Source organism: Haemaphysalis longicornis, unplaced genomic scaffold, assembly GCF_048455015.1.
Source record: "Haemaphysalis longicornis isolate Haplotype H1 unplaced genomic scaffold, Haemaphysalis longicornis Haplotype H1 scaffold_7, whole genome shotgun sequence".
Classification (NCBI taxonomy): Eukaryota; Metazoa; Arthropoda; class Arachnida; order Ixodida; family Ixodidae; genus Haemaphysalis; species Haemaphysalis longicornis.
In genome coordinates, this window is record NW_027526422.1 from 153,882,720 (window position 1) to 153,904,331 (window position 21,612).

General features: G+C 47.1%; 1 protein-coding gene across 2 annotated transcripts; it reads left to right on the forward strand.

Annotated features, from left to right (window-relative positions):
• The first annotated feature begins 147 nt into the window (after positions 1 to 147).
• Positions 148 to 19,721, forward strand: Ap-2mu (adaptor protein complex 2, mu subunit). Of its 2 annotated transcripts, none has more exons than XM_077679222.1 (6): positions 148 to 304; positions 4,024 to 4,107; positions 9,156 to 9,923; positions 10,020 to 10,155; positions 10,281 to 10,490; positions 18,601 to 19,721. In XM_077679222.1, exons 2-6 carry the CDS (start codon positions 4,034 to 4,036, stop codon positions 18,733 to 18,735), a joined length of 1,323 nt encoding a protein of 440 aa, XP_077535348.1. In that variant the 5' UTR covers positions 148 to 304; positions 4,024 to 4,033; the 3' UTR covers positions 18,736 to 19,721. The 2 variants fall into 2 exon arrangements, with proteins under 2 accessions (XP_077535348.1, XP_077535349.1); XM_077679223.1 differs by lacking the exon at positions 148 to 304 and adding an exon at positions 395 to 414.
• The last annotated feature ends 1,891 nt before the right edge of the window (positions 19,722 to 21,612 follow it).

Below are 21,612 nucleotides of genomic sequence, written 5' to 3' on the forward strand. Positions count from 1 at the left end.
GTTGCTTTGAAACAAACAAACTAACAAAGTATAACCATAACTTGTTTTAAAATTTTGTTTTATTAGCTATTTCAGTGTTTAAACTTTTTGATTGATTACTGCTGAATAAAAAGTGGGACTTGTATGCAGCGCCCTCACAACATCCCGAAACCCTCACTTGTGCGAAGGCGAGCCAGGCCTCGCGTGACAGCTGAGGACTCGTAAATGTCGAGTCGGGGTTAGTGGGTTGTGCGCCGAATCGTCGCCCGTCGGACAAGGAATGCTGGGCGAAATCCTGGAATCTAGGAAGAACCCGTTCTGACCGGTAGGTTCGCAAATCTCCCATCTTTGGGCGCAAAGGAATTTCGCAGCGAGCACCGCTAGATCGCCGGGCCCCGGGTAGGCGGTGCCCGAAGAAACCGGTGCCCCTTTGCGGTACGTCAACTCTGTACTATGGCGGCGGCGGCTCAATCGATGGCGATGACCCGTACTCGGGGATGTTTTCTCTTGGTTCGATAAGCCGTTTAACTCGACTTCGGGTTATACTTTGGCCCCTTTGAAGCGTTCTCCAAAAGCTTCTTGTCTGGAGCTAGCAGTCGACGGTGCGCCAGCGCGAGTTCTTCTGTCCCTGCGTGCGGGACTTGGGAGAGCCGGTCGCTAGAGGGGGGCGTCTGGGAGCCCGAGCATGCGGTTTAGTTCGTCGCCGCCCACCGACGGGGGGCTTTTCGATCTGTTCCTCCGCCAGCCCCCGGGTTCTAGCCCGTGTCGCGTGATCTTTGACTATTGTTTGCGGAAGAGGATCCGCATTCTCGTTGCGAAAGCGAGCGCAACCACTTTGTCTACGCTGCGGACATGTGGCTGTGCGGGCTTCGCGCTCGCGACCACATGCGGGACATTACTCCCTCTCGCTTGTCGCCTCTTGTAGAGATGCGGCAGAGAATAATAAAAAAAAATCGGCGGTGTTGTGGACTGACCCGGAAACTGAAAAGAGGACGGCAGTGTCACAGCTAGGGGCGTTCAACGCGGTAACCGGTGTGGTTGTATTGGACGTGACATCGCTGACGGCTTCATGGTGTTGGAGTGCGCTGAACTATGAAGTTGCGGCAGCTAAAGTTTGGGGATTTCAGCTAAAGCTTGGCGATTTCCCCTAAATCTGGTCGATTAAGGTTTGTCACGTGCCCTGGTTGTGACCGTATAACGACTGTTTACCTTCGTTGGTCGAAGTGTTATCTCCACGTTCTATGATTCTATGAACACTGCGGTGGAAGGCCTCTTGCATTTGCCATCCATGGTCCTAGAATCTGTACACGTAGTGTGCGAAGTGACGTCGACGAATCACCTCTTAGCATTTGTGCACACGCAAAAGGTTATTCCGTGGTTATTCCCAAGACTTGTACGTGAAACGTTCGGAAACAACCAGCGAATAATTTTGTTCCGGTTTCTGCCGTTCACTGCGTCCTTTTTTTTGTAAGCACTTTGCACATTCCTGAGCAAAAAAACAGGGAGAAGGTTTGAAAAAGGTATGTAAATTTACACCAGATTGAACTACCCAATTCATTTGTCGATAATAAAACATACAAAATGGACTTTTGTAAGCTGTAATCATAAAACCTGTCGTTTGCTGGTCATTTGAATTGTGCGGAAGACGAGGGGACAGCGCAAAAAAGTTGGGGCATGTAAAATTACATTTAATAGAAACAATCATTTTCTGGTCATTTCAAATATATGGTGAGGGAAAGATATTGCAGGGAAAATTGGGAACGTTCAATACACACATCGACACAGAGCCATCTATGCCTTCAGTATCGACATTGCCACCATCGTTTGGCCAGTTGAGGGAGCGGTAACTAGCCAGTCCAAGAAATGCTACCTCGTTTTTTGAGTTGAGAAAGCAGTGGTTTAGTACAAGTCGAAACCAGAAAATTGCATTTTGACTCCGCATGATATTAATATAAAAACTTAAGCTCCCTAATTCGGTCTCAAAACAGGAAAAGGCATTATGTAGAACTAGAGAAACTAAGCTGCGGTTTGAAACATGCTGGCGTTGGTGTAAGAAACGTGGGGGAAGAAAATGTTGAATGACGTGTGTCCAGTGATCCCTGCTGCTGCATTTTTCCCCCCGTTGCTACCATTGTTTGGTTTCACCGAAGGTGTTTTATCAAATTGCTTTATCTTCGCAGATAACACAAGGCCACTGTGTCAAGCGTTCATCGGCTGCGGTAGCTTGAGATTACCTTTGAAAGCGACAGAATTGTTAAAAAGCGTGACTAGGGGGTGGAGTTGCTTAATTAACATTTGATGTGCTGAATATTCAGGCCAGTTGCTTTCACATTTATGCATAATGCTGTGTTCCATAACTCGAAAGTGAGTCTGATTGTAAAGGATTTTGGTTAAAGTAATTGAATGCAGCAGCACGCATAACGTGTAGTGGTTGGGGGTGGTATCTCCATAATAAATGTGCGCTACAAGGGGTGGCTCTAAACCTCGCTCGGATATTGGTGGCACAGGAATAGAAGGTTCTTTCTAAGTCTAACATTTATTTTTAATGGTGTAACTTGCATTACTTTATTTTGCTGCAAGCGTTTTAATCCCTTTGTCATTTTTTTTTACATTGCTGGATTCCCTGTAGAAATTACGAACAAAGAGGAAGAATAATAGAAATCATGATTGTGAATTACCTGTAGCATTGCAAGTGTCACTCTCATCTTTTAAATTCTGGAAGATGGTATTGAAATACCTATTGCCGCTGATGTAAGTGCCAGACACGAGCGTTTCAACAGCCTAATTGTTGTCCTGCTACCTGTTATGATTTCCTGAAACGGCCTATTTTAAAGGGGCCTGGATGACAAAATGAAAGTTAAGTGGTTCATTAGAAATGCTCTTTTGTCCTGATAACAATGATGGCAATGTTATCGCATACTTCGAACAAATAATGGCGATTAGAAGGGAAACGGGCAGCAGTGGTGCCTCCCTAGCCACACTCCGGCAGCTTTTCTGATGTCACGGAATCTTGCTTGTGCAATTGGTGGCTTAAAAGTTTTTAAATACTTCCTGTGTTTTTTCAGTTGCAAAACGTTTCTCATGGCCGAAATGGAGCTGAGTGAGGTGCTGAAGTCTGGTTCTTTCAAATTAAATTTTGTCTTCATGGGCCCCTTTAAGATGTGAACTTCTGGTCTCCTGTTACTGCTGCTTTGCATTCCCCATACGCACTTGCAAACTAGAGTTGCAGACGAAAAACCCGCCGCGGTGGCTAAGGTGTTGCGCTGCTGAGCACGAGGTTGCAGGTTCGATTCCCGGCCGTGGCGGCCGTTTTTCGGGTGGAGGCGAAAAGCAAAAATGCCCCTGTATACAGGATTTCGGCGCACGTTAAAGATCCCCAGGTGGTTGAAATTAATCCGGAGCCCTCCACTACGGCGCGCCTCATCGCCTGTGTTGCGTCGACGCGTTAAACCCTGCAATCAATCCAGTTGCAGACGAAAACACGAAGTTTGCTTGATAAATTTGTGACATAGAGAAGGGGGAGAATAACAGCCTGTCGTGAAGAGCCCTTTTTTACCTGTTAGCAAGCACCATGGGTGAAGTGTCCCCTCACGGTATGGTGGAAACTTGAACAGTTTGGGAGCAGAGTTCTTCCCAAACTTTAGCTGAAAAGGGTTCGAGTGAGGACACACCCCATGCCCTCTTGCCTTGTGTCATACTGATTTGATGGGGAAGCCATCATAACTTTGGCACTTGGCAAGTTTTGAGTTGCGACGCAAGCAGTGTCTTGTGCAATGCCGCACAACCCAAGTGGGTGCAAGTAAAGGTGTCGCAAAGACTTTTGTTTAATACAAAGTGGCTCATGGCTCAGTAATCTCGACTTCGCTACCCCTGTAGGTGTGGTCGCACTTAATCGGAGTGCTTTCTTACGTTCTGTCATTTTTTAACGGATTCCGTCACCAAAAATGTATGCCTTGTAACTGAGTGCTTAGAAAAAGGGTAAGGCTCTGTTGACAGCCTCGTTAAAAAAAAAAAAAAGGCACCCACCGACCGTCTTTCTTGCAGGTGGGCCAAGATGATTGGGGGCCTCTTCATCTACAACCACAAGGGGGAGGTCCTCATCTCCCGCGTCTACAGGGATGACATAGGGTGAGTGCTGGCACCCCGCTCCTTTTTTGGCTGTGGCTTCGACCCCCACTTTGGCTTGTTGGAAGGCTTTGCCCTGGCTCCCAGGCTCTGAAGGCATGCTGGCTGATTCACCAGGGTTCAGGCTGACACCCACACACGCCTGGTTCGCAAGGAAGCCTTTCAGTTGGTCTGTATGTTATCAGTGTAGGACTTGCCGTTGATAGCTTGGGAGTAGCGTGAAAGATGTGAGCTTTACAGGGCAGATTTGTCTTTCTTGTTACGGGCTCATCCGTAACAAGCAGCGTGCAACACTTAAAGAGGGTGCTCTACTCTATCGGCGTACTGGATGGGCGTTTGTGAAGGTGAACAATGGGATCTGGCGAGCCGAAGTTCGCTGTATTGACACCTCTGAATTTTTTTTTTTATTTTCACAAGCGAGGAAAAGGGCGTGAAATTATTCAAGAGCAAGCACGTTTTCAATGCATCTGGGTAACGCGATGCCGCACAGAACTGCACTGTCAGAGGTCACTGCACTTGTCAAGCAGATTAAAACAAGGAGCCTTACGCCGTTGCAATTCTGGTTTCTGACCACTTTAAACTTTACAGGTGTTTATATGTGAGTGGTAGTGCACCTGCTTCAAGCAAGACCCTTCTGCATACTTGCCAGGTTTCCTGATTTGTCCGGGAGACTTCAGAGTTTTGACTGTTCTGTACGATTGTACGGCTGAAACGAAAATCTCCCAAAAACGCCCCCATGTTTGGCCAAATCCTTCTCCCTCTCTGAACAGTTGAGCTGCAGCTGCCTGAAAATCCAATCCAATCTTACACCAATTGACATCGTTATCAGTGATGAGCTAAAAAAGCAAAGTCGGCGATGCGGACAGGTTGGACCAGTCAGTACCACAGCAACGCTGAATGCGAGAAGCAGTTGGGCATGGAAAAAAAAACTGCACCCAGTTTTGAACCTCTATGTCTGACAATGCCCGGTATAGTTCTTTTGGCGAAGTGTCGCAAGGGCGACCATTGTTAAGCTCGAGAGTATTCGCAGGACTTTCTGACAACGGCGGCATCAGCTATGTTGAAAATTTTACAAGTGACCAGTGGTGTAGCTTTTTAGTAGTTTAACGAGATAGTTTGGTTCCTGCTCTGTTGTAGTAAAAATAAAAAGGCATCCAATCTTTCACTCTGTTGCTATCAATCCCCCCCCTTCAGATCTCCCTAATGCAGTCCCGGTGAAACTGGCAGGTATGCTTCGGACATTTAAAACGGGGCAAAAAGGAAGTGTCAACGCACGCCAGTTCGTTCTTATGCCCCTTGCACTTACGAACCAACACATGCTTACCTCAGAAAAAAAGATGTGCTTGTGTTTTGGGGATATTGTCTTAGCAAATTGACCAGTTGATGTCAATGAAATTTTCTTGGAAAAGATGTTTACTAAGCGCGGAAGTAACCTTGAAAGAGGAGGCTGCTGTATTCTTCGTGCTATATGTATCCGCTGCGTGCACTTTGTACTAAATGTTCGCTGCATGCACTTTGCACTTACAATGAAATCAACGCTTCTTTACCACTGTTCCTGTATTTGTTCATACAAAGGCTATGCTTGCTGTTCTGCATAGCACACTGCCCTTGCGCAAAACAAAATGCAATTGACACAGGACAAGTGACAAGCGCTACTTTGCCTACTTTGCGTGAATCACTTTCAGCGGTGAATTTAACTAACCTGTCGATATTACTGAGCAACAAACAGTTCTGACCGTATTTATTTGGTAGTAGCAGTGAGTGACGAAAAAAACATGACAGACCCAAAAAACTTCCGCTCTGCTGAGCAGTTATTAGAGCAAAAAAAGAAAAAAAAGATGCGTAAGGTAGCAGATCGCAACACTCAACCGAATACAGGCACATCAACGCATATAGGTGTTCATCATAAAATCGTTAACTGCAGTAAGTGACAGAAAGCTGTGATGGCTAAAACGAAAAATTCCTGCAGTGCACAAGGAAAGGAGACATTAATGTTTGTAGTAGTCAACAAAGTGCTCTCTTAATTCCCGTGCTCGGAATGGCTAACATGATTTCAAGGCATAAGAAGTATTGCCTGATAAAGAGCACATACAGAAACATGTTTTTCTATGAAGCATTTAAGTGCAAATATGCCACCTTTCCTCTTTATCTCCTCTGTCAATCTGTCATCCCCCCCCCCCCTCCCCCCGCACCAGCAGGTGTTTCGGTGTCCACCCCTAGGTGTGACAAATGGCGCCTGCTGATGGGCTTCCTTTTCAATTCTCCGGACAATTCATTTTTTCATTGAAACGGATGGGTAGTGTATGACTGGAGCCCCAAGCGTTTTGCGTTGGGTCGCTGGAAATACCGTTGGCGCGTATAACGGGAATCTTGGACACGTCGATTGTTTATCACCAATGAAACGGGCACTGCATATTCTCATTTTTTTTTGCTGGCTGTCGTTTGGTTCTACTGGCACATGTTCAAAAAACAATTGACACCAGTCATCCGTGCACAAAACATACAAGGAAATGTAAACAAGCATTTCCTTCGTGCGACGCACACTGTATCCGTCATGTTCGCTGGTCACAAAAAAAGGAACATGCTAAAAATCGAAAGAACTTCATTTCTAGAAGAGAATTAGAGTAAGTATTTGCACAGCCCGCGATGTAACACTTCTTGCGCACACAACGAAGTCGCCGTCTCAGCGTAATTACATTAGCGCTGTCTGCTTGGCTGCCCACTGTGTAGTGTAGAAAAATTTCGCAAGGCGGCGCTGCAGTTTTGTTATGCGGTCCCTATTGGCGACTTTCCGCAACATGCAATGTAGTCTACTACAGAGCTACTTTTATTGCTTGCCGCTAATGGGTTGGGTGGTTACCAGTATTAGAACTTCGCCGTGGCAATACCAATATGGACTAATGATTTGTACAGGTTTTGAACAACGAAAACTGAAGTTGGCCTTCTTGCATCCAGAAGCTGGACTTCGGAGCTAACGTCGGACGCGTGCTTAAGTAGAACGTGTTAATGTACCACTTCCATTTTCTTTAGTTCTTCATCACATGATGCAAACGAATGATGAGAAAAAATGCTAGTGTTTTTCTGCTAAGTTGTTTCATGACAGACACTGTAGACACTTTGCTTGCTCTAGCATTGCCTTAAAGGCCAACTGCACTCAAATTTTCGACAACGTGAAAATAATGTCACCTAACAGTTCATATAAAAAGGGTGCGAAATGCAAAATATTGCGCTTCAAACATCAACGCGCGCGACGCAAACGGCTCACGACATTCGCGTTTTCGGAACCGAAACTGAATAGAAAAGGCGGCCATAGCGGCGGCCGGACGTGACGTACGTGAGGGAACGGAAGCGACCGCGCCAGAGCCGGCGGCCGCTCAGAGCCGCCTTCAAATGCGCGTGGTAGCGCCGCGTTTCGCTTTTTTATTTCCACAGAAGAACTTCCACTAACGTTTGCCCATGATAATGGAGTTGGGCGCAATTCCGGCATGCCGTTGCTATCAATCCAGATGAAGTAGACCGCCCGACAGTAATTTTTTCCATCATAATAACTGCCGGAATAGCAATTTTCGGCATTGCAAGTAAAAGACGGACCCTGATTTACAAAGCTATTTGCTCGTACACGATATCGAAAAGCAGCTTTTATTATAGCCGACCCCATCGGCTATCACGTCGCCCTCTCTGAAGGGAACAAATCGCACGCGGGCGGAGATAGATCACTATTTCTACTATACATCACATGCAAACAGCTTCGTGAATATCGGCCCAGTATTTTTCCCCTGTGTGCACATCGATAAAGGGATCTGAAACTATAAGCCCGCCTCCAGAGCTAAATGACGCACTAAAACGCGAAAACACTTCCTATCTACCGCTGTTTTCTACTTTAACCAGACACAGGTACTGTTGAAAACGTTTTACTTTCAAATAAACTAAATCTAACGCTCAAGTAAATACTTCACTTGGGAATAGAACAAAAATATTATCTATTGTTTAGGAGAGGAGCAGTTTAGTTTTCGCACTTCCCAAATACGACGGCCAATATTTGTGCGGGTGTATTTGTTACTACGAGAAAGGCTGATTTTGGTTCACTTAGGAGACAAAAGTCGCACAAATGTTTATAGCCGCGTGTACAAGAACTCTATTTGGGTCGTAAAACTTTTGGAAATGTGTAAAGGATAGAGGTGGCGTTGGGCCAGCCCAAATGAGGCTAATATTGGACGCGGAAGTGCAAGTGGTCAATAATTTATAATATACCTTTTTTGCTGTGGTAAATGCAATAGGAATGACAAATGTAAGGCAAGTGCTCCTTTCGTGCTATTTTTTCATTTCATTTTATTTCATTTATTGAAGCCTTAAGGGCCCGGAGGCATTACATAAGGCATTACATATTTACTTGAAAAATATTACTTTCAAGTAAAAAGAGTTTTGCTAACTCCAGCACGTTCGCAAGTGCCTGAATAGGTTCAGGCTTCTAATCATTTTTTTTGCATTGAGAAAAATGTGGGATATCACGGCCTGTGCGGTTAGTTTAAACATTTGATGGCGACGCCGGTACAGCGCGCTGGTGTAGCAGAGAAACTTCGGGCGAACGCATCCCTGCGCCCGACGGAGCGCCCTGCAAGTCGCCGGAGTAGCGCGAGCTTCACGGAACAGGTTCCCCAACCTCCGTCACAGGCCGCTCGGAACTTGTTACGGCGACTCTCCGCCAGGTGCAAACGTCGTCTGCTCGGAGGTACTTTGAACGGCGGTACCTAGTGCTCTCTGTGATTACGAAGCTAAGGATTTCGCCACGGTGATTTTAAGAGCATAGACTACTTATTTGGACAAAAAAAAATTTTGAGTGCAGTTGGTCTTTAAGAGTTCGAAATGCCAAAGAATTTTCTACTTGTGCCCCCTAAAACTGGCACGATTTTTCTGGGGAACATGCTGCACATTAAATTTAGGGTGCTAGACATAGCTGATCATTGACAGCAAATGCTTACATTGTTAAAGTGAACGAGTGCCTTTCTGTAGAGGAGGAGAGTGACCGTTCTGTGCTTTTTTGTCAACTACAGGCGCAATGCGGTGGACGCATTCCGGGTGAACGTGATCCACGCACGGCAGCAGGTGCGCAGCCCAGTGACCAACATAGCACGCACGTCCTTCTTCCACATGAAGCGGGCCAACATCTGGCTGGCGGCTGTGACGCGGCAGAACGTCAACGCGGCCATGGTCTTTGAGTTCCTGCTCAAGATGTGCGAGGTGATGCAGTCGTACTTCGGCAAGATCAGCGAGGAGAACGTCAAGAACAACTTTGTGCTCATCTACGAGCTGCTGGACGAGCTGCTGGACTTCGGCTACCCGCAGAACACTGACACGGGCATCCTCAAGACGTTCATCACTCAGCAGGGGGTCAAGTCTCAGACCAAGGAGGAGCAGAGCCAGATCACCTCGCAGGTGACGGGCCAGATCGGCTGGAGGCGCGAGGGTATCAAGTATCGCCGCAACGAGCTGTTTCTCGATGTCCTGGAGTACGTAAACCTTCTTATGTCTCCCCAAGGCCAGGTGCTGAGTGCGCACGTGGCAGGGAAGGTCGTAATGAAGTCTTACCTCTCGGGCATGCCCGAGTGCAAGTTCGGCATCAACGACAAGATCACCATGGAGACCAAGGGCAAGACTGCCAGCTCCACCCTCGACGACCCCACCCGTAGCTCCGCCTCGTCCGGCAAGACGTCCATCGCCATCGACGACTGCCAGTTCCACCAGTGCGTCAAGCTGAGCAAGTTTGAGAGCGAGCACAGCATCAGCTTCATTCCCCCCGACGGCGAGTTCGAGCTCATGAGGTGAGGCTCTCTAGATTTTTGCTTGCCTTAAATATAAACTCGGCTCCCTTAAAACGTGCACGCGTTGGCGGTTGTGGCTGCTCTGCCCTGCTGCAGGTACCGCATCACGAAGGACATCAGCTTCCCTTTCCGCATCATCCCGCTGGTGCGAGAGGTGGGCCGCACCAAGATGGAGGTCAAGGTGGTGCTCAAGTCCAACTTCAAGCCCTCCCTCATCGGGCAGAAGATCGAGGTGCGTGCTGGGCTTTTCTGCTCGGGGTAGCCTGCAAGGACCCGAGCTGTGCCCTACGATGTTTCAGCTCGGTATCCCACAAGGACCAGTGCTGTGCCCCCTGATGTTCAAGTTTCCTTTTGCAGGTGCGCATCCCGACGCCGCTGAACACGAGCGGGGTGCAGCTGATCTGCATGAAGGGCAAGGCCAAGTACAAGGCGAGCGAGAACGCCATCGTGTGGAAGATCAAGCGCATGGCCGGCATGAAGGAGACCCAGCTGAGCGCCGAGATCGAGCTCCTGCAGACGGACGCCAAGAAAAAGTGGAACCGGCCTCCCATTTCCATGAACTTCGAGGTGGGTGCTACATTGTGACGTCTCTGCTTGGATTTGGGGGAAAGGGAAAAAGATTGAGGGTGGAGAATACTTTTACATTACAGCAAAGGCTTTGTATGTGTTTGTTTGAAGTGTGCCACTACCGTGTCAGGTTATATCTATAGTGAGAATGGCGCGTTCAAGTGTTATGTGCACTGTTCATCCGCATGCCCTTCTATATCGCCATAATGCCATGTTCGTGCTAGTGCAAACGTGGCTGGCATTTATTCCATTCCAGCTTTTACACTAGCCGAGCAACTGCACATCCTGCTCTGCGTCTCTAATAATGGGGTTGGGATACTGGGTGTTACCAAGCATTACTCCAGGCCTTCACATGGCTAATACTGAAGGTTAGGAAACAGGGTTCATTATTCGCTCTTTTTACGGTGCCGCTTGTCCAAACATTTTGACATTCAATTGAATGGCAGTCATCATGATGCCAAATTACTGCCCATCTAGCCGCCAGGTCCCAGACAGTGCCTAATGCTATTTTGCTAGAATGAAGTTTACAGTGCAATTAGAAAGAAAAAACAAGGAAGCGTGAAGCAACAAGAGCGCTAATTCTTAGTGACTATGTTGCCAATTAATTTCACCGCGTGAAAAGACATGTGGAAGATCGCCAATATGCCCTGCAGCAGTGCACAGGTACCGTTGTTTACAGGCTTAGCTGGAACAGCAGATTTGACTTTAGCATTGCATATCTCAAATTCTGAAGAAACATTGTTAAAAAAAATGTGTAGGACTTGAGTTTAGCTTTGAACTCTTTTGTTACCATGCCTATCCACATCGATCGCTGGTGATCGATGCCTTATATCGCCGATTTCAACATGCTGTAGTTGTTTCTTGTGCACCTAATGTGCCACAGTAGTTAGTCTTGGCATTGCATTTTAAGAATCAGTTTAAATTTTCTTGCTTTAGCGACCTCAGAATATGGCAGAACATTATTCGAGCTAAGGTGCGGGTATTGTTGCAAAAGGGAGTGTGGTTGCTGCGCTTGACAAAAAGGCATACTGCTCATAGTTACGCTGCGTTACCATCAAATTTTCATGAACTGCTCCCAGCAAGTCAAATATCAAACTGTTGTCCGTGATGAAAGGTGTTAATTACCTGAAAAATCAGCTATTCATTAGTGAGTTTTGGTTTGGAGAGCGGGGAGGTTTATTCTGCCAAAGCTTATTTGTGAAGGTCTCCCGCATGTCTAACAAGTGTACCTGGCGTTTTCAGCCAGTTTCCAGCAGTTTCGGTTTCGTTTTTGTGTTACACGCCTCTATATGTTCACTGGCCGCTTTCGTTTCCATACGAGGGTATTTCCGGAGACCTATTGTTGCTTTTAGTAGAACTGTTTATTGTGACAGCCTCCAAGTTTTGTATTCTTTTCGAAAAATTTAGGTGCAATGCAGGAGGCTCGTAGTGCTGAACTCTTTTTGTCACGCAACAGCTACTTGGTGAAAGCTTGTTGGGGCATGAATCTAGCGCAAAGCACCTCGTTCCTGCAAGCAGGGCTACAATAGGTAGTCAAAAGATGATGATAAACTGCAAGTGAAAGTTTTGCAGATAAGCGATACAGGGACAGTGAATGCCAACAAGCATCCACCCGGAGTTTCGTTTTCAACTCCAAGCAGACTCCTTCACATTGCGCGGTTGGCCCGGGTCTTGTGCTGGCCGTAAATGCAAGGTCAGTCATTGACAAGGTATTTTTACATCACACAGGGACAAATTGGCACCTCTAATAATGTCAACGACTAAATTGCTTCTGGAGAACCATCCGGAGTCGTGCATTTTGAAATGGAGGTTGGGCTTCACTGCATGGTGCGAGCACCGTATGTGCTAACATTTTTATATATCTGAGAAATTCTTCTGCAAAACCCCATTCTTTTTCTAGGATGGGTTCTTGAAATGCTTACTGACAAAATTCACATAGTTAATTGCTTCTACTGTCAGCAGTTTATTATAAACAACTTCTTTAGCAATAATTTGATGTGTGGACAAAACTTGTGATTTCGATAATTTTTTTTGTGTCTACCTATTATTTATGAAAACATTTTAAAAACTGGCACTGTTGCAAAAAGTATTCAATCATCTACATCTTATGTTGCCACAATTTGTGCCTAATCAGTATGTTTAGCACCAAAAATTTTCTTAGAAATTGTTCAATTTCCTGCACTAACGAAAGAGTTGAACATGCGCTGCTCCAGCTAAGCCAGTGGATGACTGTACAATGGGTGTTGTACGGCTTCACACTATGAAACAGCATGCTCCACGAATGCAATGTAGTTGTAATCTGCGTTACAATTAACACGTCGCCCCATGTACTGCCCACGAAAGGAAAAAAGAAAATAAATGTATGTGTGTGATGCCCCTGATAAGGGGATAGTGTCACGCTACCCACTAGGTGGGTCCACACGGAGTTGATGGGAAGAGAGGCAACACAGGCTTGGCTAAAGAAATAATTTAATTAGCAGTGAAGTTGGGCTAGTGCCGACGCTCTCACCCATTCAGGTGATGCGACTCGTAGGAGCGGGTCAGGAAGGCGACTGTGATTGTGAGACGGTGTTGCCCAAAAGCAGTCAGCTGTCTTGGGCAGCATTGTCTTAGTTTTTGGTCACAGGGCTCTACGGAAGGGAAAACATGGTACACTCCCTACCTTCGCAGTTGAGATCCCAAGATTGTGAAAACAGCGGAGCTGGTGGTCTTAAGTCTGCCCATCTTATCAATAGTTCGGATACTTAATACCATTGAGCGCACAACATCTCTTTCGACTAGAACACCTGCACGTCGGAGCTTATGCTGTCACTTGGTGCAAGCAATCCTTCATCCAAAGCCAACACCCACGCTACAAACCCAAAGTAAATGCTGAACGTCCCAATTGTAGGCACTTGTTTCATGATGCAGGGGATCTAAGTTCAATTCCAACTGCAGGAAGCGTTTTTTTTTTCCCTTGATGTGCGCACTCCCCACATTTGCTCTTTGCCTCTTCGCCACTTCCCCTCACACTTCACGGCCTAGTGTTTTCCTCCTCTCCACTTTGATCTGCCGAGTTTTGACCGATGCCAGGCGTGGTGGAACTCAAGCTCAAACAGCTGCCCTGTCAAAATTTGGTTTAGCCAGAAACGGGGGAGTTCATATCTCGCTGTAGTTTTGTCCGTCAGGCAGTTCTGCTGCCACCCACTAAGGGTTTTTTGTTCCATAGTACGATTTAGTGGGAGAGCTGTGGCTGGTAGGGGACCAGCTAAAGGCAGGCATGGGATGTAAGTGTAGCGTTTGCCTCCAAATTGTGTTTTCTCCCTAATCCTTTCTCCCGAGCTGTTCATGCATGGTTTTGTCGCCACAAGGTAATGCCCTTCTGAATTCGATTCAGCCACATCTTGTTCGAACTGGAAGCCCACAGTACTACTATTTCAATTTCTATCTTCTTTTTTGTCAGTGCCAACCATGGAGCAAGAATAACATAGGAGGTGAAACGAGACTTCCTAGCGTGCGCAGATAATGTCAGAAGTGCTTGTCATAGGTTAAGCTAGTGGCATCTGCCCTGGGTGAAAAAACTGTGGTCACTGCAATCGGTATTGCACTGCACCGCCATGGAAAGAAGTCCGGCCGCTGTCATTTCGCTTATCAGGTGCCGCTACCCTTTCCTTCACCGTCGCAGCTACGAAGCTTTGCAGTCCGCTTTGGTTTTCATTGTGGCATTATCTGGTTACTCGCCCTCCCTTGCCACAACGGGCCGTTTCGCCTCCTATATATTCTTGCTCGGTGGTGCCAACCAATTTCAGAGAATCGGTCTTATGTCACAGGTGCTGGAAAGCACACTGGTGGCCACCCTTTTGTCTTTTTTTTTTTTGTTGTAATATATCTGGTTAGAGTTTGTGTGAAAACTGACCTGAGTTTCATTACGATGAGGCAGTACTTTGAGTAAAGTGAAATGCTATTGTCTTCAGTCTGGTAAGCAGAGTTCTGTGTGAAACAATGCCCGTCGTCTAGTATAGTATGGTTCATTGTGTAGTAATGCAGGCACTGGTCACCACAACATCTGTTAGACTTGATTTAGCAAAAACAGCTTGACGTACTTTACGTACCTGACGTACTTGACAGCTTGACGTACCCAGAAGCTGTTGTAAAGTGCAGAGGCTCAAGGTGAAGTTGATGCCCCAACAAACTGTCAAATGCTTAACTTGAGTGGTAAACTTTGCATCGCACTCTGATCAGCTTGCACAGCTTCGAGACGCAGCTTCCCTTTTACTACTGTGGCCACGGGCACTTTGGTAAAGTACAACTGTAAATTTATGTGCTAGGTCAGTCGATCCGTGTGGCCTGCATGTGAATCGAGGATGTTGAAATATGAGAGTTCAGACCGAGTCAGAAAAGGGTCAAAACAAACAGCACTTACTAATTGCCTCCAGGACGGCTGTCAATAAGCAAAAACAGGCAATATTAATTCACGTCATGCTGACATTGGCACTGCTCTGCTTGGATAACCAGCGTGAGAGGTGCAACAAAGAAGCGATGAACGCAAGTGCACGAGGCTACTGATGATGCCAGTTACTGTCACACACAGACAAAAAACAGTAAACGTACTGTCGGAGGCTCAACTCAAAGCTCCTGCCAAACACGGGATAAGGGGTGCCCTCCCCCAGCTCCAGTTTAGTTGAAGCTTGAACCAGAGTATATACTAACTCTGAACGAGGTCTTTCCACTACAACAGCAGCATCCTACAACAAACCTAGACAAGAAAAACAATGTGAAACAAGTGATGGCTTCACCAGACTGTTCCTTTACGCATTCAGGCCACTGTGTGGAATTGTGGCGGGCAACCATTAGCTACTAGTGCCACTGATTTCGAACAATTCCGGGCAGTTGGAGGTCAGAGAACTGCCACTGCTAGCAAAGGTTCAGACTTCCACTATCGTAAAGTTCCGAAAGAACACCCATTGAATGTATACAAATATTAAACGAAAAATACGGAATGGGCGATCTTTCGGGTCATGTGCGAAAAACTGGAAAAAGGTGGGTGCATCAACAAGCAAAACTGCAGAGATATCACGAAAAAAATACTAGATGAACGGACTTCCGGGTCCTGTGCAGAAAAGACAAATAAGTTACCGACACCCGCCGCGGTGGCTCAGTGGCTAAGGCGTTGCGCTGCTGAGCACGAGGTCGCGGGTTCGATTCCCGACTGCGGCGGTCGCTTTTCTGATGGAGGCGAAAAGCAAAAACGCCCGTGTGTACGAGACTTCGGCGCACGTTAAAGATCCTCAGGTGGTCAAAATTAATCCGGAGCCCTCCACTACGGCGCGCCTCATCGCCTGCGTTGCGTCGGCGCGTTAAACCCTACAATCAATCAATCAAATAAGTTACCGCATCAACACATGAATAGATTCGTGTTTATTTTGTTCACTCATCGGTGCTAAAGCCATCGATTTTTGGGAGTGGGCGATTTTTTGGGGTCTTTTAGTAAATTGAATATTTCGCCACTAAAGGGGGGTGGAAGATGTTTCAGGGGGTGGATGTTCGCTCGGAACTTTACGGTAATTATCTCAAAAGCCGAGCGGCTGCAGATAAATTGCCTTCATTCCGGGGCATGCGTCCTCTTTTCTTCCATCCCTTGCACTGGTGGGTCTGTGCCAAACTGGACAATTCTCATCCCTCCTGCTTCCCAAAGCTGCCTTGGTAAATGACCGAGGATACTGTTAAATCCCTGGCTGGGGTATTCAACAAAAAAATTTAAAGAATAACACTCCTTGGATGTGGAGTGTTTGTTTTTATTTTTTAATGAACGTCGCATCGGATTTTTCTAAAAAAAAAAAAGCCTGGTGCCCATTTTATTTATTTTTCATTGATTTAAACCTGCGACAGCTCGGTTGGTGCGGATTTTGTACTCAAATTTTTTTTTTTTTAATGTGTAGTTAGAGGACAGGAATTAAATGGGATATGCGCTATCGTTATCGTCTAAATAACAGTGTCGTCAAAGATGACGTACCCGCACAGGTCAGCTGTGACCACGAACCCTGCTGTCTGTCTCCTGTTGTAACGAGTAGGTACTCTAGCCTGCAAAACAACTCCCGTGGCGAGAAAGAGAAGAAATATAAAGTGTGCGCACACACGAAAACGGGAGGCTGAAAATGTGCAAGCAGTGTTGGAAAAGGCGGTTGCTCGTTTTACCAGGTGGCCCCTCAGTGAGATGAGCGTCCAGGCCAGGAATTCGCAATACCTTAGAGAGGACACAGTTACTGATTCACGGAGATTCTGCCCTGTATTTCCCTCACTTTTTTGTGAGACGTGCTTTGTGTGCAATGTGGGTGCAGGGGAATGCAGTGAACACTCTTCTTGTGCTTACTGGGGAGGAGCTTTGATGAGAGGGGGGAAGCTTTCTGGGCCGCGCACGATTGTTAGGAACGAATTGTGAGTTTGGGAATGGCCGGCTCGGCAGTTTTCGTTGTAAGGCATTTCGTTTCTGGCCGCAGCTTCATTTTGTGACCATGACTTGTTACGGAGAATTCGGTAATGGTGGGTTTTGTTACTGGAGGACAAAGTGTCTCAAAATACGCACTTATCTTGCCTACGTGCTGCGCCGTATCAGTGGCTAAGGCGTTGTTGTGGTGTGGGCCACCAGCGCACGTTTGGGCTTTGCCACAGTGCGAGTTTTAGGGATGGAGGCGATAACCAGAAATGTCCCTTGGTAGATATTGGCACAAGTCAGATACTCAGGTGCTCTTAAAGGCCAACTGCACTCAAAATTTCGACTTCTTGAAAACCCTATTTCCGTATAGTCTGCTTAAAAAGAAAGCAACATGCAAAATACAACAGCTGAAATACGCACGTGGACGCCGCAAGCGGCCAGCAAAAATCGGCGATTTTGAAACCGAAACCGAGGAGAGCGCGGCCATTGCAGTGACGTTGCAGCCGTCCAGCGAGCGGCCGGACGGTCACCAGTTCGGGAGAATGTCTGCGCGCAAGCTCTACGCGCGCACGGGGCAGCAGAGCTCGACCGGTTCTCCCGCTGCGTGGCTGGCCAGAGGAAAAAGCCACCGTCGGCTGGAACGTCACAGGCGCGTCATGGCTGTTTACGCGATCCGCCGGCAGGTGCAGAGTGGTCTGCGGCGGAGCCTTTTTAAACGCTTCTGACTGATTAACGAGGCGTTTCACGGGGCTACCACTTGTGTCTCAGCTTATTTGGGGGTACTTACTACGCATTAAAAACAAATTTGGCCGAGGTGAAATTTGAGTGCAGTTGGCCTTTAATCTGTAGGCTCCCACTATGATGCATCGGTACACATGCAGTCTTGGGCTTTAAAGCCTGAATTTGAGTCATTGATAATGCCTCTCCATTAATTGTCTGCAAAAATTTCATACTGCCTGTGGTAAGATGCAGTCAAATGCCATAAATTGTATGGCTTTTTTTTTTCTGTAACAAGCATTGCAATTTGTTTGTTTGGATATGGCTTGTCTTGTCCTTGCTGTAATCCGCTGTATGGCTGTATGCTGTATGGCGTGTCCTTGCTGTAATCCGCGCGAAATTATGCCATCATTTTTTTTTTTTTTTTACATAAAGTTGGTTGAGAAGTGATACCGAAATCATGGGAAACTGATCCTCTTTTTTTTTTTAAATTATTCAGCATGATTAAAATAGGCATAATAAGTCTGAGCTTGCGTTTGCAGCATTTTTATCAGCGCCAAGCTGCAGGTGAAGAATTGTGAGCGTTGCATTGCATAATTCCCGCTACAGTGCCAAGTGCTAGTTCATACAGTCTTACGAAGTATTTTCTTCTATCTGACCTGATACCTGATTGCACTACTTTCGAGTGTAAGGTCACGGGTTCAAATGCTAGAAGAAAAAAAAGCCCAAGCACACAAGGGCATCAGTGTGTAGCATGGACGAAACGAATCCAGCGCCATCCACTGTGGCAGACAGGTGCAGCTTCGGCGAAAAGCAAAAACACCCATGTGTCAAGATGTGGGAAGCATGTTAGAGGTGGTTGTAATTGATCCAGAGCCCTCTGCTTAGGCACACCTCCTCGTAGCCCAGGTATGGCTTCGGCGTGCTAAATCGCGATTAATCAGTCCAGTGCTCATTGCAACGCCCTGCCGTCTGCTGCAGGTGCCCTTTGCGCCGTCGGGGCTGAAGGTGCGCTACCTCAAGGTGTTCGAGTCGAAACTCAACTACAGCGACCACGACGTGATCAAATGGGTGCGCTACATCGGGCGCAGTGGCCTCTACGAGACGCGCTGCTGATGGAGGAAGAGACGCGGGCGAGGGGCGACTGCGGGAACACGTCAGCGGGTCACTGGGAACGAAGAGGTCTTTGGGGGACGGCGACGACGGGACTGCGCAATCTGCTCGCGGCATTTCACTGGCGACATCGGTGGCGGCGGTCGACGTGGTGCGGTCGCTCGCTCGCTCGCCCGCTGCGACGGCGGCGGTGGCGGCACGCACTGTTTCTCTCTCTCTCCCTCTCTGCTGCATCAACGACCGCACATCCTTCCGGCGTTGCGAGCTTCATGTGCGCTAAACTCCCAAGACCTTTTCCCAGTGACCCCCCCCCCCCCCAACCCCTCTGTGATGGCACTCAAAGTGCCCCGCATCCCTTCTTGCCCTATTTCTGTCGGAACGGGCCTTTACGCTGCCGCTGCCGCCGCCACCACCTCCTCTCCGTCTTTCTTTTTTTTTCTTTTGAGATTTTTTTTTTTTCTTTGCACGGGGGCGCCAGCCAGCCCTGAACGTACGTTAGGCGCTTTCTTCTCCTCTGTGTATAAAGTGTTGCCGCAGACCCGTCGTCTTGCGCCTCTCTGGGCTGCGCGTAACTCGCACTTTGGGGAGGGGGCGAATAAAAGGGGAGTGGGGTGGGGTGCTGCTGGCAGTGTTTACTGTGTTGTTGGTCTGAATGTTTTGAAGGCTTGTTGACCCGCCCACCCACTCACCCACCCGCATCGAATGTTGCAGTCTCCCTTGCAGGCCTGAGGGACGCAGTGGCTGTTTGGGGCAAGATGATTTGTGAGCGCCAGGATGATTAGTGCTAGCCGCTTCACTCGCGCTGCTTGGCCCTTTACTGCACTCGAGTGCATCAACGTGCGCTTGAGTGTGCGGCAGCATTCCCCGGTGAGCTTTACGCCTCGCGTGCATTGCTGCTCTCCCTCTCGCCTGCATCGAGGCACTTCCCTCCCCCTAGTGTTTTTTTTTTCGAAACCTGCATGCTGCATAATAAAGGTTTCCCCAAAGTCCTTTCCTCGCCTCGTGTCTTCTTATTTTGCTCTGGTGTCAGGTGCACAAGTTTTTACACTAGTACAAAACCTTCATATATGGGGTACATATTCCTCTCCAGCTTAAGAGTTCCTTAGATCTCCGAGGACTTGTGTATAGGACAGTTGGAATAACGTGACTATTGTAATGGCTTAGTAATGAGTATTCCAGTAATCTTGGTATGGTCATCTCTAGTAACCCAACTACATTCGAGCGCCGAAGGACATGTTCACCGAAAGGCGAGAAAAGAATTTAAAATTCCAGCTGCACACTCGATGGGGGATTATGCTTAATAAGGGTAGCGTCCTGGGCACGTTGGTACTCCATTGCTAAATAAATTGCGCTAAGAAGAGGGACACTGACGAAGTTAGAATTGCGCGTTGTGAGTCTGTCCTCACTTCATCCGTGTCGCCATTTTTAGTGCAATTTATTTAGCAAGGGGATTGTGCTACCACTAAAAATGATCTGATGTTAACTGCCCTTAAGCATTCAGGGTTGTATGATCATACATAATCAGTCTCCATTACAATTGTAGAGTTGTGCAGTCGTGTTTTCTGGCAATGGTTTTAGTTGGTCACCACCAATCGCAGAAACAAGTGGCTGCGATGCCTTGAGGTCCTCCGAAAAAGCGTACAGAGCAGTCCTTCAGGGGAAAAGCCTCTTTGGGGGCTCAGGCTGTCTGCATCTCCTGTAGTCATGGTACTAAAACACCAGGACACTTTTTCCCAAGCCTCTCGCTAGAATGTAATATGTACTAAAAGAAGTGTATAATGGATAAAACTGGTTCAAACTGAACTAACGATTTAAAGATTTGCGGTACGCTCCCTGTCCGCTTCAGCAGTCGTCAAGCAGAAGCTGTTTGTAGTTGAGTTATAATTCGTGTAGCCCTCAAATACCCACCCGCTCTCGACACTATTCCTGATTGGGTTGGTTGAAGCAAGAAAAGGCATACTTGCCTGGTGCCAAGGCCTCGATCGCCAAGGACAAGCCCCCAGTGTGAGGCGTGGGCATTGCACTGCACTTGCGTTGACCACTGCCACTACCCCAAACTGGTGCAAATGGGGCATGCAAATTCCTTAAATCCAGTTCAATGCAAGAGAGGGCGCCACCGCCTCAGCAAGTGCGCTATTGCTCCTCCCACCAGTGCTTCTGCGGCGCCCAATCAGCGCACACCATGTGGTAAGATGCTTACAATCTTTGAATACACTTATACACTGCATGCTTTGCCCTTCCCCAGGTTTCACATTAGTGGAGGTGGCCCGGGATTTTTTATTACAATTATATTTGTGGTGCCTTTAAACGCAGGACAAATATTTGTGGGTGGGAGACCCAAATGCCGCATGTTGACTAGTTTGCCACAAGGAATGAAAACAAAATTTAAGCGTCTTTACGAGCTGAGCCGAAGTTATGTGATGTCAAGGAAACAGCAGCGCAATTGCTTGAACGAATGAGTTTATACGCAGTTTAGGATTCAGATGATGTTAATGTTGCATATTGTTTGTGTGGGCCCTTAAAAACCCTTGTTTTCAAGGCCTTGAAAATCCGATAATTCTTGCTGACTGTTGAAAGACCTTGAACTTCATGAATTTTTCTTTTAAATGAGGGTATGCAAGGACTAAGTGAGTGTTGCTTGGTTGGTTTTTAGTGAATGAAAGCTTGTAACACCCCAAAAGGGCTTATTCGTATAGCTCTAACAAATGACTATGAGAAATCATAGAAGAAGGAAGGGTCACTGCAGCCATCATTTTGACAAGGGGCTTGTCTGAAGAGAAGTTGCTGCGAGGAAATGTTTCTGCCATCAGCGTTGCCATTTTTGACGATTTCTCGTCATTTCAAGTCCCTATCGTTCTCTGAACATTGGTATTATTAAAT

Bases quoted from the DNA above. Each gene is read 5' to 3' on its own strand.
- Ap-2mu (XM_077679222.1), top strand. From the start codon at position 4,034: ATGATTGGGGGCCTCTTCATCTACAACCACAAGGGGGAGGTCCTCATC. The intron at 4,108-9,155 runs GTGAGTGCTGGC...TGTCAACTACAG, and splicing joins GTCTACAGGGATGACATAGG to GCGCAATGCGGTGGACGCAT. The intron at 10,491-18,600 runs GTGGGTGCTACA...CGTCTGCTGCAG, and splicing joins CCATTTCCATGAACTTCGAG to GTGCCCTTTGCGCCGTCGGG.